Source organism: Pararge aegeria, chromosome 11 (genome assembly GCF_905163445.1).
Source record: "Pararge aegeria chromosome 11, ilParAegt1.1, whole genome shotgun sequence".
Taxonomy (NCBI): domain Eukaryota; kingdom Metazoa; phylum Arthropoda; class Insecta; order Lepidoptera; family Nymphalidae; genus Pararge; species Pararge aegeria.
The window spans coordinates 17,248,259-17,267,023 of record NC_053190.1 but is presented as its reverse complement, the minus strand read 5'-3'; the positions used below and the strand labels follow the sequence as shown (position 1 = coordinate 17,267,023).

Here is an 18,765-nt window from a genome sequence, read left to right as displayed (position 1 = left end):
ACTTATATTATCTCCACCGATTTTTTTGTTGTTTTTAATAATAACTATGGAGGACTTTCTCTACTAATGTAAACTGAACTAGAGATTAGAAAGTGACCTGTAGGAATTTAACTAAATACTAAATGCGACGTATATATTTATTAAGCGCGCGACCCGTTAACGTCGCCGCCTGTGAGACACTGCGGAGTTAAACTGAATGTACAAAGACTTATGTAACATACAAAATTTGCTTACACATTAATAGGCAAAGAATTATAAAGTGAAAAGAAACAATTAAAATGTAAGTTGCTCCATTGTGGTCAAGGGGCCATTTTCTCAGCTCTGTAACACATCAGTGGTGGAACGAAGGAAACGGCTAGTACACTCTTTGGAAAGAAAGTCTAGTATACTCTTTGGGAAACTATCGATAGTTTTTACTTTTACGTCATCTTAATAGCAAAATAATTATTTTAACCCTTTTCATTTTATCAAATGTTAGAGTTAAGTTGGTAGAAATGACTCAATTAATTTCGAAAAAAATAATGACATCTACAGCAATAACAATCCATTAGTATAGAATTTACTCACCATCTACAAAGCTGGGGTTTGTTGATTTAAAATTGCCCTTAATTGAAGGATAGGAAAGGTTTGCTGGGCCTAATGAGTTATTCGAGACATTTCGCGAAACGATATCGCTTTCTATCTCCAGATTTTCATTTCCAACTTCTAATGTATTTCCAAGAGATATTACTTTTTCAGTACTAGATTCATTGTTGCCACGCATTGAATTGCTTCTATTAAAAGTTGATGTGTAGTCAAAAAACAGTTTTGATCTCGTTTCGTCGTCAATCTTTAACTTTCCCATCGTTTCTTCTCTGTCCGACTTTAAATTCGATCTTCCTAATATTGTTAAATTCGTTTTTGTAGTATTGATTATGTTATTAGTTGCCAGATTATTTAGTGGTTTGTCGTGATTTTTTGAATAGTCAAAAAATAGCTTCGTTCTTGTTTCATCATCAATTTTTAGCTTACCTTTTGCTTTATTTACCATTTTGTCTGTTTTTATGTTTCCCTGTTCAAATTTTTCTATTTTGTTCACTTTAAATTCCATATCTCCATTGGTTATAACAGATATAGAGCCGTTATTAGTGTAGTTTGATGCTAGTTTTTCCCTAATTTCATCATTAATTATTAATTTTCCCGCAGTTTTCTCTTGCATTTCATTTGATTTTGAATTTTCGTTTCTCTCGTTTTGTAAATTATTTTTAGTCTTATTGCCGGGATTATTGTTTGTTTCATTATTAATGATTTGGTCATATTTTTTATGACTTTCACTTAATTTATTATTTTCAATATTATCTACCATAGTATATGCAGGTTCGGGATTTAAATGATTATTAAAATTTGCGTCAAAAAGTTCTTTAGGCGTTGTAGTTTCTAAATAATTTTGCTCTACGTTAGTTTCTTTTCTTCTAAATCTGTTAAGAAGTGCTAGGTATATATTGAAACTACTTATGTTGAAATCCCAATCTAACTGTGTTTTTAATTCTAGTTCTGTTGATAGGTTTGGAGTTATATTTGTTTTAGATTCATTTGTTAAAAAGACGTTCCCATCTTTTGTTTTTTCAATTGTATTGTTTTTTGTGTATGAAACATTATAGCTAGTCATTTGCGAGTGGCTAATAGGAAAGATCAAAAGGAAAAGGGATAGGAAGAGGATGGAGTGGGGTATATTCAAGGTGGGCTCTCGAGGGGATGAGTAGAGGTACAGGGGCGATGTCCGACGTGATCCCCTCATACCAGGCCGGAGGTCAGCGCTGACTACGCTGTAACAAAAACAAATGATTAATTATGTAGCCATGCAAATTTTCTGTAAGGGGCTGATTTATTCCCGAATTGCAGATCTCTATTTATTTAGCGGAAGTCAGCGGTTCGGAACGACTGTGGAGTTTATAATTTACTCTTTAATATTGTCATTATTGGAAAACAACACTCTCGATACAAGCACTGCAAATATAAATACAAAATAAAATCATTAAGTTTTTATTTCGTTGAAAATATTAAGATATTGTAATAAGAAATTAAACTAGATAGTTTAATTAAATGCAATCTTCTTCTAACATAATATCTACCTAGTTAGTTTAGTACATAACTTAAATTAAATTTATTTTCCGTTTTAATTTTATTTCATCACTATTCTTTGTATAGTATTGCAGGTATAAAGTTTTAAATGTTGCTTTGTTATTTGTTTAGCTTTTAGTTTATCTTAATTAAGCATGCTGTGGTAATTTCTAGAAGGTTTCAATCTCCTGTCTTTCTCTTTTATTTATGTTATTCTCATGAACGTCATTGATTGTTACCAGTTTAATGACCCAATAATAAAAAAAAGGTATGTGCTTAAAATATAAAAAACAATTTGCGAACAAGGGTGAAACTTTCTGTGGCATAATTTAATCTGTTGCAGGCTTCTGGGCAAATAAAAGAGGCAGGAATTTGTTTAAGGGCCCCACGAGGCCGCGCATTACTGCCGGGCTCTTCCACAATATCATTAAAGCGAAATTATGGTGATTAGAGCCGAAGTAATTATTACTGAGACCGTTTTGTGGTTATTTTATTCAATTATAACAATTCTTAAACGCCCCTCTCATGAGGCCTAAGTTGATACATTTCTTTTCCTATCTCGTGTTGGGAAAATTCACGTTCTTTATCTAAACTGCCGGTGGAAAACACGTCATTATTTTACCGCGAGTGGTAAACTGTTCGAAAAGAGAAGTTAGAACAGCCAATCTTATACTTAACTATTTTTTTTATCATTGTGTTTTTTCATTTGTACTGTCCTGAAGCCTGAAGGGAACAAGTCAAAACACAAATAATATTATATTAAGTGGAACGATGAAAAAAAAGTGAAATCTTTTCAGAAAAAATTCTCATTGTTTTTCATTTCATTCTTTTTCCTATATCGATCGATATGATATGTATTATGTTCAACTCGGGAACTCACCCCATTCTCACCCTCAAACCACCGTACGTACAAATATCTCGTAATTTACTATTTAAACCTCCGATTTAATATAAAATGTTGCTATGAGTTGAACCAATGTATTGTAAACGGATGGACCGATTTGAATGCAATTTTTTGGATTCGAAGGCTTGTTTATTCAGAACTGTTAAGGTTGAGGAAATATTACAGCCAATTAGTTTAGCAAGATGCTATTCTGATTCCTTCTTGGTGGTCATAATTTTGTTCTGCATTATTTTCCCGTGTATTTTTTTTATCTTCATCAATAGCTTATATCATTCTACTGCTGGATTAAATGCCTCTTCAAACGGGAGGCTTTGAACATAACCACCAAGCTGGGCAGACGGATTGGGGATCGCAGTAGAGGGTAGTAGTAGCACAGCTGCTGTTCGCTCTCCGTACCCTTAGTCGCTTAGTACGATTATCGCTGAAAAAAGGGTGGTAACAACTGTATTATGATCTGCCTTCACAACACAGAATTTATCTTACCGTTATCCCTATCCCTATCCCTACTTCCCTAATAATATTATAAATGTGAATGTAAGTTTGTTTGTTACGCTTTCACGCAAAAATTACTTAACCGATCCTCATGAAACTTTGTACACATATACTTGGAAGTGTTAGAAGTAATATAGGATACTTTTTATCCCGACATTAAGCTCGGTTCCTTTGTGAGAGGGGATGAAAGTGTTTGACGATGTATACCATAACTCCGACAAATTATAACCGATTTAAATAATTATTTTTGTACTATAGAGGTTATAATATGTGTTTAATTTTGTCCAAACTGTGGTTGGAGATAGAGGACAGAGCTCCTCATCGGACAGCAGCAAACCCCTCATTCAAGGCTTAGCGATACTGACTACTTTAAATTATTTTAGAACTAAAACTAAATTTAATGCCAAATCAAAAAACCAAAGTCAAACGCAGACGAAGTCGCGGGCCACAGCCAGTATTATTTTATAGAGCTTTAGACGACGCGTGCTTGCTTTTCCTCATTGTGTTAAATTTTATTTATACTCTTTGAAAAAAATTTAGTTCAATGTTCCCAAAACCTAGCCTTAAAAGAGCTGATTATTTTCCCTTTGTTCAAGAGTACACACGTAAACTCCATTTATCAGATGTGTTTAAACTGGGTGTGTGAAAACTTTTTTGTGGGTTTCATTACTTCATAACAACATATGATTACGTTTCGACCGTGTACGTGATACATCTTTGTACGTGATGAAATTTATGTTAGACCAAAAATAGACCAATTTATCTGATGTCTTTTTTTATGTTTAAGATGGAAATAATTATAAGAAGTTCCAGAGAAAAGTTCAAATAACCTACCTATTTATTATTCTTTTCTGATATAAATTGAATATAACTATCGCATTGATGACTTAAACTATAAACCACCCTAATTTGTTTCAATGAATGTCAAACTATTTTAGTTATTTGATGAACCTTAACATTGCTAAGGGATATATTTGCTTAATAGGAGTTACAGGTTTACTTTAGTAACAAGGGGTGGTTATTTCGTGACGTTATTATTCATAGTAGATATTATACTCATAAACGGCACCATTGATAACTCTGAATTGTTGAGCCAAATATACCTTAAGGTTCCCTTTCGTATGCCGCGGTACCCTATTCCACTCTTCACTCACACATTTTATAGAACTGATCTCGGCCACCACTCCTTAATACCTAGGCTAAGTAGATTGTATAATGAATTTAGTGCTAAAAGTGAGTGTATTGATTTGTTAAACGATACCTTAGGAAAATTTAAAACCAAAATTATTAAAATGTTTGGCACTTCGCTAGAAGGTGACTCGTAATCTGATAATTAGGTACCCCAACTTTGTTTTCTAAGTTCCTTAAATATTAACATTGGTAATGTAAGTTTCTATTTCAAATTCAAATTCAAAATTTCTTTATTGATGTAGGCCTATCACAGGCACTTATGAAGCTTTCTGTTTAAATTTTATTATTATAAATTTACATATCTTTTAATAATGCTTATATAAAATTGTTGTAAAATTATCGTACATACTAACCAGTGCATGCTGTGACTACCTATAAGTGAAATTAATGTGTCATTAGAGTGTCATTAGTAACCTAAGGCTAGCTTTATTCATAACTATAATAATTGTTGGTATGTAATTTTGTTGGTAGTCCTAATAAAAATAAATAAAATAAATAAATTATATGTGTAAGTGACGTGAACATAACATTTCCGAATTTAATAGAATACTTCGCATGGAAATTTTAGAAAACAAAAGCTGCTATTGCGAGTTAACTATGATAGTTAATTATGTAAGACAGACAGACAGACAGACGGACGAACAGACAGACAGACAGACAGACAGACAGACGGACAGACGGACAGACGGACAGGCGGACAGACGGACAGACGGACAGACAGATAGACGGACAGACGGACAGGCGGACAGACGGACAGACGGACAGACAGTCATTGGTTGACATCACACAACTTTGAACGAACCGGTGTGCTCAGGCGAACAGGATTCCTTATGATGTTTTCCTTCACCGTTAAAACAAGTTATATTTAATTGTATACATTAAAGACGCCCGACAGGTGAAAACGTGTAAACGCCAAGGATCGAACTCGCCACCCCCCCCCCCCAGCCCTTACCACTGCGCTATCACCGCTACGAATATCAATAAAGGCGAAAAAAGATAAAAGGCGTTTCAAATGTAAAAGGATCGTATACAATCGTTAAAAGTATTATCTTTCCACACGCGGTAAGAATGCCAAGGAGGCGGATCAAAGAAACATATTTCTGCATGGAATCATCACGTTATTAGAATGAAGATTGGCAGCTGCGGATGGCAGACGTGTTGGAGTTGGGAATGAAATATTACCCGGGAAACCCAACGTTCATGTAAGAATGTTACAAAAATAAGAACATGCATTTCATCCTATCAGGCACAACACCGTAGACTTTGCACGAGAAATAAAATATACTACGACAATACACACAACGCCATCTAGCCCCAAAGTAAGCGTAGCTTGTGTTATGGGTACTGAGATAGCTGATGAATATTTTTTATGAATATAATACACAGAAATACTTATAATATACAGATATACACCCAAACACTGAAAAACATTCATGTTCATCACACAAACATTTTCCAGTTGTGGGAATCGAACCCACGACCTTGGACTCAGAAAGCAGGGTCGCTGCCCACTGCGCCACTCGGCCGTCAAATAAAAAATAAAAAATAAAATCAAGGTAGCTGATTTTAATATACATTTTAGAATATATAAATGAATAGACAATCAAAGCCTATTATTAGTTCCGAACTATACCACTTGATGGCGTTAGCAGTGCATTAGATCACTCTAATCTAAATAAAAATATTAACTGAGAACTCACTTACTTTTGTGTGCATCTCTTGGGGGTTACTAGCCACGGCAAAAACCGCCCAATAGGCCAGACCAGAGAAAATTTTTGAACCTATTTGAACCTGCCGGGAATCGAACTTAGTCTCCACGAAGCAGCTAAGCTACCACAGCGTCTATACAAATGCATTCTCTTTCTTAACGGCTAGCAATAACATAATGCTTTATATACTTCTTTCGCATCTTTAAATTTAGTTATATATATTTTTTCAGCTTCTCTAAAGCATGGAAATGGAAATGGACGAGACATATTTAAGGGACAAAAACTAGAAATGGACAAAAATAAAAACAGAATGGTATCCCAGTGATCTGAAAAGAAGCATAGGGCAACAACCTAAACGGGAAGATGAACTTGTGGTGAAGAATTTATTTATTTATTAAGAGCACTAAAACCATGCCATATTGAACGTTTTTAAATACACTATAATAATAATAAATCTTTATTTGGAACAGTTACAATGGCACTTAAAATACTAGCAAGGGTGGCACTGCAATAGTAAAAACTGTGCTGCATGTACCACCGCCCACCTCCGAGTTATAGTACAGCAATTATACAAATGTTCCGTTAGATTTAGTGTGTGTGTGTGTGTGGGCGCGTGTGTGTGTGTGTGTGTGTGTGTGTGTGTGTGTGTGTGTGTGTGCGTGTGTGCGTGTGCGTGTATATTATAGATACTCGTACGTACTACAGGGTGGCTAGGGATGTCATATATTTGATAGAATGAACTCTTCCGTTTGATCATAGCTCATTTGCAGTAGCCATGTAGTAATTTTCGTTTTAGCTAGGTATTTAGTCATAGGATAGATATTTAATTTTTTATTGATCTTGTTATATATATAGGGAGCTAAGAATGAATGTTGGTGTTTAAAGAAGGATGTTCGAGGCTTTTAAATGATACGACAAACAATGTCGCTTCTGCGTTTGTTAGCGGGGAATGTGGGGTCAAATGTAAGGGATGAATGTATCTTGAGGGTAATGGACAACAAGAATAGTTGACGTACAGTAAGGACTTTATAGGATTCATACAGTAGGTGAGTTGGAAAACGGTAGGATTTATGACCCATGACTTTAAGAACCGATCGCTGGGCCCGTTCAAGATGAATTATATGCGTTTTTCCGATTCCTCCCCACACAGATATGCAGTATGAGAGGATGGATTGGCAAAGGGCAAAATAGATTGTTTTCAACAATTCCGGTTTAATTATGTTCCTTAATTTATTAAAAACCCATACTAGTTTTCTAACGCGTCCAACCAGGTGAAGTACTTGTGGAATCCACGATAACTTTTCATCAAGTATGATTCCCAAGTACTTGATACTTTCTACGCGGTCAATTTGTGGGCAGGTGCAGGTGACAGACTGAGTGTTATCACAATTATGAACTTTAAGAGTATTTTGAGGTAAGGTTATCCTCGGTGAAATGGAAAATGCTATATAATTGGTTTTGTTTTCATTAAGCGTTAATAAATTTAATTTTAACCAATCAGTTACATTCCGAAGGCCTACTTGAGCTACCGAGTATACCTCGTCCCAACTCTCTCCCTGAAATACGATGGCGGTGTCATCTGCGAATGAAAAGATGTTACCGTTCCTGAGGCTAATTTGACATAGTTCATTTACGTAGATCAAGAAGAGAGTCGGACCAAGGATACTACCTTGGGGCACTCCATAAAGTATAGAGCAGTCATCACTAAAGTTGTTATCAATTTGAACCTTTTGTACTCTGCCGGTCAAGTAACTATTAAAAAGATTTGATGATGTGCCACGAATGCCAATCGAGTATAATTTCTGTAAAAGGGAGGGTACAGAAACGGTGTCAAAAGCCTTGGCTAGATCAATAAATATAGATAGGCATTTTTGTTTACGATCAAGATTATTAGAGACAAGATTGACAAGTTTAATAACAGCACTCAAAAACATGGACTGATATGTATGTCAATTACAATCTGACAAAGCGTCATGTCAACTTAATTTGACAAAAATTCAACTCACCGATAAGTGTTCAGTGAGTTTTTTTCCAAAAAGCTGTGGGTGAGTGAGTGAGTCATGGAAGAATGGATGAGAATTGAAAGAGATATTCAAAAATGGAAATGGAAGGACAAGCTGTAGGAAAAACACCGGTCGTCAATAATAACTATATTTATGTAAAAATCAGCAATAAAGCCTTATTTTATTTTTATTTATATAATAACATAATATTCTGCGTCCAGCTTTGGTTTATTTATTAGCCCATAATATTTTCCCGCCGAAATATTATTCGCGGGATCCTTCCGCGGCCGTGAATTACAGAACAGCGTTGATTACATGACACCGAACACCGCAGAAATATGGCTGGCACTCCTATTGTGTTCGCGAAATATTATATTTGGTGATAAATGCTAAACTGTAGATGCAATTTCATACCTAGAATATTAAAGCTTTCTAAATTCAGTTGAAAAATGAAAATTTAAAATAATTTCTGTTTCAAGATATTTATTGTTCCATAAAGGAATTTCCACTTAAATGGAACTTACAGGCTGATTTACGAAAAGAGGGTAATTATAAAAAATTGCATCTTCGAGCGCACAATAAATAAATTGTAAATTGTAAGTGGGTAGTTTTGAAGGACCATTGCATCAAAATCATATCGACGGTCAACTTCAGCTGACGCGAGCCTCAACTAGACGTGACAACTGAAACTGTTACTTGGTTATTTAGTTAGGTAATTAATTTCTTTATGTTTCTTAGACAGAAAAAAAGTTAAGTTTTATTTTTAAAACGTAAAGTTTAAGTTTTATTTTGAAAATGGTCTTTTAGTAATTTTTTGAAGGTTTTTATATTTTAGCATTCTTTAAGATTTTTAGGTAGTTTATTATATAATTATTTAATTAAATAATTATTTGTTATCTCAATTTCTTTACAAAAGAGTAGGCTAAGATCTCCATTTAAATTAGAAAAAACCTATATTTGGAGGTCTCGCTCTGTTCGATACAAAGTTTATAATGGATAACATGACGTATCCAATTTATTACATTTTAGATATTTATACTTTTTTTGTGTTAATGTTTAGTATTTTTAAAATCAATCATGCAAGCATGCAAGTATGTGTGTAAGTATTTCTGTGTGTTTGAATGTGTGTGTATGTTTATGTGTGTGCTTTTATTTTATTAGCAGGAAGATAGATTCTGTCTCGTCGTACGTTAATGATTTTATCCAATTTGTTCCTGTTTTTTTACAGTCAGTTATGCTATAGCTAGTTGCGAGACTTTGTCCAGGGAAGTACTATGCTTATCTACACCTATGCCACATGTTAATGAATGTAAGTGGGAGGCTAGTACCAGTCAGCCTCCCAAAATACTAACCTCACCTGCACGTGGCGCACCCTGCCGTCTAACCGACGAGGCTCTGGCGACCGAGAAGTGGCGGTATAACCACTTCAAATTGGCTAGACTGAACAAATGGCGATCAGTCTAGCCCTGCGATGACCAATCCGCCTGCCCAGCGTGGTCATTAACGGGCAAATCTTTGTGAGATGGAGAAAAAAAAGCCACAGCCCCTAGTCCCCGGCAGCCCCGCTATTCCTGGCTCTAGGCGAGTCGCTGGGAGCCGCTGGAGGCAAGCGGCCCAGGACCGTGTATTGTGGAACTCCCTACACAAGACCTACTCGTATGTCCAGCAGTGGACGTCGATTGGTTGACATGATGATGTGTGTGCTTTTATTTTACTATCAGGAAGATAGATTCTGCCTCGTCGTAGGTTAATGATTTTATCCAATTTGTTACTGTTCAATTATACTATAGCTAGTTGCGAGACCTTGTCCAGGGAAGTACTATGCTTATTTCTCCAAGCATCATTGCTGTGTTTCGGTCTGAAACACGTCGATGTCGGTGTAATTACAAGCCCATGAGGCTAAACATCTATGCCACAGGTTCATGGACACATGGCGACACTTGGTAGGACGTCTTCTTTGCACCTAACTCATGACTAACCTGACTTGACTTATGTACGTAGTCAGGTATGTAACTTACGTAGTTCGATGGAAGTATGCTGCCTACAGAATGAAACCTAAATAAACAAAATGGCGTCTGTAACAGTGTCCTGTAGCCTTAGTACAAGATTTGATCGTTCGCAATCGAGGAGTCATTTTAGAGTATTAAACTTTGTATCGTCAAAGTAAAATGGCCCTAATGATACTCGTTTTAGAGTCACTAATCCTGTACTTTTGATTGAAGTTTCACAAACGTTAAGTCCGAAGCCCGAGCTAAAGATTTGAAGGTAAATTTAAGCTTTAAGACGATGCAATAAATATCCATTTTCTTCATATTTTTGTTCTAATATTTGCTTACTTGAAAAGTAGTGTTTAGTAACGTATACTAAGTAAAGCGGTCCCGAATTATTTTTTCAGTGTAGGCGAGGGTTTCCACTCATCATATGCCACTAGCCCACCCGGCTATCCGTGGTCCGTCAATTGTTACTACAAAAAAAATTAAAAAAATCATATCGAAATATGCATTATGTAACTTACAAAAAATTAAAGAAGACTATAAACAAAGATTAAAAATACAATGTTAATCATTTGTGGTATTTTATATGTATTCTAATAGAGGGCGCTTATTTATTTGTTAGTCGAATTAGTGAAACATATTTGTTTTCAGGATCATATCTATACGTTTATAACGATGAACTGAACACGATTTCATACTAATGTCTTATATTCCACTCATAGGAAATTGAGTAAAGAATAGAAACTTTAATCAAACAACAATTAAAACTTGTTGAAGTACAATTTAGTTCAGGAGTGACAAGTTGAAAGCTTTGCGGGAAATTGCAGCTTGAAGCCAATTTGAGGCAAGTTCGGATCGAATCGATATTTGCTAAGGCCTTCCCGTTAGAGGCTTTAATTTGCTATTAGCAGTAAAATGTTATTTCCGTTAAATTAAACCTGATATTGGCTAGTAGGTATGGTTTTATAATTAACTAGCGGTTTCACGCGACTTCGTCGGTGGATAAGTCAACCTTTTACAAGGAAACAACGTTGTCATACATGCAGTGGCGTGCATAGAATGTATGCACAGGGTATGCAGATGATATAAAATAAGGAAAATCTCAAGTACGAGTCATAAAAAACTTAAGAATAGGCGTTGTAAGAGTTATAAAAAGACAAAAGTAGTCTTTTTAAGTATTTATTAATCGTACTGGAGATTTTTTTTTATTTTATATTATCTGCATACCCTGTGCATAGCCTCTATGCACGCCAATGCATACATGATTTTAAACTTATATTATTTCATACTTAAAAGGATTACGCAGCACGCAACCGTAGCTCTCAAAAGAATAAATCCCGATTTTGAAACATTCCTTATTGGGGCTATGCTCTATTTATCTTAGGATGATTCCTAAGGTAATTTTGGACCTACCAATGCATAAGTTTAAAGAATGTGTTAAAACACTTTTATTACAGCGAGGTTATTATACAATTGATGAGTTTCTTAATGACAAGGTTGCTTGGAAGCATCCGGCTCCTCTTTCATCTCTCACAAGATAGAAAAATGAATGTTAAAATGTAAAATGTAAATTTTTGATGTTGGGAAAGAGCAACTGCTGAGTTTCTTGCCGGCTTCTTCTCGGTAGAATCTGCCTTCCGAACCGGTGGTAGAGTCACTACACACGGACAGACTTGACGTTTCAAAAGTGCTTGTATTAGGCCTACTTGAAATAAATGATTTTTGTTTTTAAATTTTAGTGTGATATATATGTAATCTGTAGAAATAATACTGAAATAATTTTTCAAATCAGACCAGTAGTTCCTGAGATCATCGCTTTTAAGTAAACAAACAAACAAACTCTTTAGCTTTATATATTAAGCATAAGAAGTTTAAGATATGTATTATTATAAGACTAGATGTTACGACGACTTTATTCGTAATTGTTTCAGTTTTTGAAACCGTCGGGTTGGTTGGTTTTCCAATAAAATAATTAAACAATAATAAAAGTAAAATTTCAGTCATATGATTATTGAGGAAAAAATATCGGTGTAAAACTTTGAGTATACTTTGCTATCATTTCTTTAAATATTGTGTGAAATGTTACTCTTATGTGGTATTGCCATTATAGGAATATTGGATGGTACGTAGCTGTTAATTTTATTTTGCTACGTTACATTTGGTCAGGTTGGAGGCTTTGGCCGTGGCTAGTTACAATCCTACTGACAAAGACATGCCGCCAAGCGATTGAGTGTTCCGGTGTGATGTCTCGTAGAAACCGATTAGGGGTTTAACTGCCATATACCCTAACAGGTAAGCCCGCTACCATCGTCACTTACCACTAGGTGAGATTGCAGTCAAGGGCTAATTTATAGTGGAATAAAAAAAATATTGCAATATTCTTACGGATCTCTCTATTAATAAATAATAAATAATTATAGCCTATATGCTTATATAGTTTAGCTTTGGTAAATAAATGGATAAAATCAATTCAAAGATGAACAAACAACAAAACAAAATGTTTCATTTTTATTTATTTTATTTTTTATTTTTCAACTTACTATAATATTAGTATGTATTTTCTTTGTCGTGGAAACAATACTTGGCTTATCTTATTCTGTCAAACTTCATTATTTTCACGAAGTTCCATATGTGATGCAATTGAATGGCGAAGAAAGTCGCTATTAACTGAATTTTGTTCACATTTGGACTGGACTCGTGTAATAGCATATTTCCGACACACTCTGAACTAATTAATTTAACATTTCGGTGGTTTCGCTACGTGTGCTTTCATTTTCAGTAATTCAATTTAAAATGGCCTCGGGTTGGACTAGTCGCTAGTGCGCTAGTCTATTATAGTTAAAAAAGGGAATGAATGAATACATTTTTGTTGTAGACCAAAGAAAAAAGTTGTTACAGATATATAAACATAGAGCAAGGGAGTACAATTTGGTGGCCTTATCGCTAATATAGCATACCAGTTAACCAAAGGCGTAAAAGGAAAAAAACCTAGAAAAGAGGTGGGTGGTGCAATGAATAAGATATAAACATTACACAAATATAATATATAAGCATATATATATACATCACATATAAATACAAATAAAATATAAACATACATTAAGTTACATAAACGATAATTAATGTAGATGTACTAAAAATCATATACAAAACATATAAATATATATATATCCGGCTCCGCTTTCAGCTCTCACAAGATAGAAAAATGAATGTTAAAATGCAAAATGTAAATTGTTGATGTTGGAAAAGAGCAACTGCTGAGTTTCTTGCCGGCTTCTTCTCGGTAGAATCTGCCTTCCGAACCGGTGGTAGAATCACTACAAACAGACAGACTTGACGTTTCAAAAGTGCTTATATTAGGCCTACTTGAAATAAATGAATTTTGAATTTTGAATTTTTATATATGCACATATATATGTATGCGTATATATGAATCCCAGTACTTTTTAAAAGTAATTAAAATATTACTTGCTCTAATGGAAAACACCGTGAGGAAACCTGAATGCCTGAAAGTTCTCCACAATGTTCTGAAACGCTTGTGGAGTTCACAAATCCGCATTGGGCCAGCGTACTACGGCTTAAACCCTTCTCATTATGGGGGGTATAATATTCAGTGTAAGCCCCGAAATATTCTCATCATCAATTCTAATCGAAATAAAAGTACAAAAGAATAAAAATTTACAGGATTTTTTCTAATTTTTGTTCCGTAAACAATATAATAACATGATAACATACAGTGTTTTTTTTAACGTCGAATATCGATATAACCTTTATTTTATCCGTAGGCTTTACAAGATTTGCTCGCAAGGAGCGTGGAGTCATATTCCAGTATGGAAACACTTGAACATCGCAGTAAAATGTATCTTATCTGCATTGCTTTAAAGCTAAAATTTGCCTACTATTCCTTAGCTTGAGCTTTTGCTAGAACGATTGGAAAAAAATCAGAAGTACAGGATTTGCTACTCTAAAACTAGGGTCATTAGGTCAATTTTACTTTGACGATACCGAGTTTTATACTCGAAATAGGCTCCTAGATTGCTAGCGAGCAAATCTCTCTACACTAGACTTTGATTTTACGAAAAAATAAAATTGCTGGAGTCATGATCTAGCTAGGTAATAGTGGAACACAATTGTATGGAGAATCCCACCCCTACTTTCTGAAAGCTAATGATATTTCCTTTGCATCAATTAAAAACGCACATAGCTCCGAAAGTCAGATGAGCGTGCAGGGGATCGAACTCGATCCCCTCGCAAAAGAGACCATGGCTCCAACCAATAGGCTATCAACGCTTGTTATATCTTATGTTATTAGTTACCTTTACAAGTCAATAATGTTAATAGAGTGCTAAGTCAAGGGAAGAAATACTTCCTTTGGCTTTGCCCACTACGTTTCCCTTTGAACAAGAAACGAATAGAAAAATAGTAATTTCTATTCAAGTTTCTTCAGTAGGTCTATTTCCTCAATTACAAACATTCGCCTCTCGCTTTTGTGGAAACATGAAAGGAATTGGCACGCTAAAGGGCGCCTTTAGGCGTATCGTTTGGATTTAACGCTTTTTTATCGCTGTGCCATTTTGGATTATCTTTTAGGGGTTCAACCAAACATAGAACTCTTAAAATTTCTGGCCGTTTATTTACAATTATAATTCCATGATACAAATCTTAGTATATAAAGAGAAAACTCACTCACTCTATAAATATATAAAAGAGAAAATTACTGACTAACTCACTCACTCACTCACTGTCTAATCACGAAATCTCAGGAACTATAAAGCCTACGAACTTCAAATTTAAAATGTAGATTCCTTTTAAAACGTAGGTGTCAGCTAAGAAGGGTTTGAGGAACTATCCCTTAAAGGTATCAAAAAGGGGTTGGGAATCTTAAGTTAGATACGTGGAAATCGGAATTTACATAAAAAAATATATAAATTGTTTTGTAAAATTATTTTTATTTACATACATATATTTTTTCTACGAACCTGAAATTTAGAACATAATTTTGTTAGATGCATAGGCATCATTCCCGAATATATTTTGTCCAAAACTACCCCTCGAGATTAAACAGTGGTTGGAAGTTTGTATGACAGTTCTTTGTACTCGATGTTAGAGACACCGAATTTTTCATTAAGGTAAGTAATTATATTTATACCACCCTTTTTAAATTTGTTTTCTTCTTATTTAGGGGCAAATCATAATTTCAACGCAAACGAAGTCATGGGCCACAGCTAGTTAAATATACTTTTTTTAATACATGCGCGGAAATATTCAAATTACTTTAGAAAAAAGAAAACGCAAAATATCACTCAATATAATTTTCTGGAGTGGGCATGAAACGCACTTTAATTTTAACTATTGTGGTAAAGATCAATGTTGTCTATTTTAAATTTCGAACATAAAGCACTATCTTCCGAACGACTGCACCGATATATTTTCTATAGAATTTGTTATATTTCCATGCACCTTTCCTTTTTCTGTAGAAGCACTTACTCAAGTTTCAGCGAAAATGGAAGTTTCTATTTTTTCAGCTTCCCGGACTACGACTATTACAACTTTTAAACAAAAATGATAAAGCTTATCTGGCCAGTTTTGTTGAATCATCGGAAATAACCGACCTATTAAATACACTAATAAATAATGCCAATACTGGAAACGGTATTTTATAGATTAAACTCGACTTTCTATCGCTACCGCTCTGAATTTATTTATGTATTTTAGTAGTGCATTTATAATATATCTATTATGTAATTATTATTCATCCTTACATTCAAAACAACTTCACAGTTGCCTAAACATAATGTATAATAAACTTTCATCCGATTTCAAAACGGTTTCAACTAAAGTTTTACGCAAAGGTCAAAGAAACGGTTGCAAGAAAAAAAAAACATATTTTCCAATACGACAAAGAACAATTGTGACATATGTATTTTATCTTGACATTTAACATGATTTTTTTTCAACTTAGAATTTTACTCTAATTATTATGAAAACTTAGAATTTGAATTTCACTTTGTTGAATTTTTTTCAAATTAAGTTTACATGACGCTTTGTCAATGCTATGTGCACTTGTAATTGACGTGCATATCAGTCCATGTTTTTGAGTGTGTGCTATATTTAAAAACGTGTAATATGAATGATGTCAGTGTCAGCTCTTAATGAATAAATAAAATAAATTAACACTTTATTGGATTGTATTATTTTTTAATTAATTTCTTGTGTTAACCGCAATCCATTGTTTGTAATCTTTGCACGCTAGCGTATTGTAAAACGCTGTGAATCTATGGCATCTATGTATGTTGACGGCCGATTGGCGCAGTTTGCAGAAACCCTGCTTTCTGAGCCCAAGGCCGTGGGTTAGATTCCTACAACTGGAAAATGCTTGTGTGATGAGCATGAATGTTTTTCAGTGTCTGGGTGTTTATACGTCGATACGTATATTCTAAGTATTTATGTATATTATTCATAAAAAAAATATTTATCAGTCACCTTAGTACCCATAACAGAAGCTACGCTTACGTTGGGGCTAGGTGGCGATGTGTATTGTCTTAGTATATTTATTTTTTTATTTAAAAAAAACTAAAATCATGAACTAAAATCACTTATAGTCGATTAATTCTCGTTGCTTGACTGAACGCGTAACAAATCCTACAACGAATCGCACATTATTTGTAAAAATACTACCACTATCTAAAAGAATGTAAATAAAACCATAAAGAGAAGTAAATAAACGTAATAAAAAAAATTTGGCAAGTCGTGACTCCAAAATTTATTATTTTCTTCCGGCAATAGAACTGAGCAGTAAAAAAGTAAATAAAAAGTAGGTGCTTATAATAAAAAATATTACATAAAATCCATGGAAATTGTACTAGCGTTTCCTGACAAAAGGGTTTGGAATAAAAGTTAGATCGCAAGCGATTTAATACTTTATTTCTGAGAACTAACGTTGAAATTAAATTGTATTTTATAATTGAAATTGTAGTAGGTTTAAAGATTATGCGCTTAGACGGTATTATAGAAGAGTGAAAGCGAGCTTGATTTCACGATTCAGTGGAAATAGATGATATCTTAAAAAAAATCATAGCATATTTTTATACGGTTATTTTTTAATTATACCTACACCGAATTAAGAACTCTCATTTAGGCATTATCGCATGCAGTGCATTGTGTCCAAAAACAGTGAACTCACACTCACTCAACTCGATTCACACCCGCGGAATGTGGCTAGCTCACAAACATTTCCATTCTCCAATTTAGTGGTAAGAACGTAGAACTTTAATGTTATAATAATTACTGTCAACTGCTAAATTGAGTTGCCTGTTCGAGAAACACTACTAAAGTGGAGTGGTTTTCGATGCTTCATGAGTGCTTCATGAGTCGTGTACACGGTTTCTGTATGTTCCTAATTCTGAGCACCTGAACATGGTAAAATAACTGTGCAAAGTGGAAAAAAGAAAAAAATTATGTTTTTAATTTTTTTGAATGTATGTATTTTCCAAAACTTCCATGACTTCGAGTCTTCGACTTAGTTCGATCCCGGACATCTTTAAGTCGTCATCGTTTCGGAGCTATATGCGTTCCAACCAATAATTTATTTTGACTAGAATCACACCTCATGGTATGCGATGATGCAGCCTAAGGTGGAGCGCGCTTTGCCTATTTTAAGGTACTCATATTGTAGGTACTGCGGAAAATGGAAGCTGGAAGGGCATTCCAGATCCTAGCGGTGCGGATCAGAAACGAAGATACGTAAGACTACGTAGGGATGCAGATCCTTACGGTGCCTCGAAGTTCGATGGTAAAATCACGTGCTTTAAAGGTGAAGGAAAACTTCAAGTTGAAAACTGTACGCCAGCTAGTTCTCCATAATGTTCTCAAAGGTGTGTGAAGTATCCAATTCGCATTTGGCCAGGGTGGTGGACAATGCTCTTTCTGGGAGGAGACTCTAGCTCTGCATTGGGTGGGAAATGGGTAAAGAAGTAAGTATCAAATAGTGGGCGTGTGGAGACGATCAATCCAGCGAGACAGTGAAAAACTAAAAGGTACATAAAAAAATAGAAATAAATATAAAGTATGGTTATTTTTTTTTAACACAGGTAATAATTTTATCAAGGGCAATATGCCATTTACCTTCTATTAATATTTAACTATGATTTTTTACTTGTTACTAGTTCTTGTTACGGTCCCTCGCGGCTTCGTGCGCTTAAAAGACAACCTTAAAACATAAAATTATGTCGCAGACTCTTTTTTAGAACATTTAAAGAGGAACAGCTTTGTGATAACCGATTGAGACACCGGAAGGTATCTTTGCATCGTTCGAGTCCATGTAGGACTGAAGTGTATCGAAAATGCACCCTTATTTATATCAAAATACCCAC

The 18,765-nt window shown here is 34.5% G+C and overlaps 1 protein-coding gene across 1 annotated transcript in view; it reads right to left on the bottom strand.

Annotated features, from left to right (window-relative positions):
• LOC120627341 (gamma-aminobutyric acid type B receptor subunit 2) overlaps positions 1-1,101 on the bottom strand; it is a 61,278-nt gene extending 60,177 nt beyond the window's left edge. The window contains exon 1 of the mRNA XM_039895325.1: positions 568-1,101. Coding sequence (XP_039751259.1) covers positions 568-1,090 — 523 coding nt within the window. The 5' untranslated portion in view covers positions 1,091-1,101. The remainder of the gene's footprint in view (positions 1-567) is intronic.
• Positions 1,102-18,765: the final 17,664 nt, after the last annotated feature.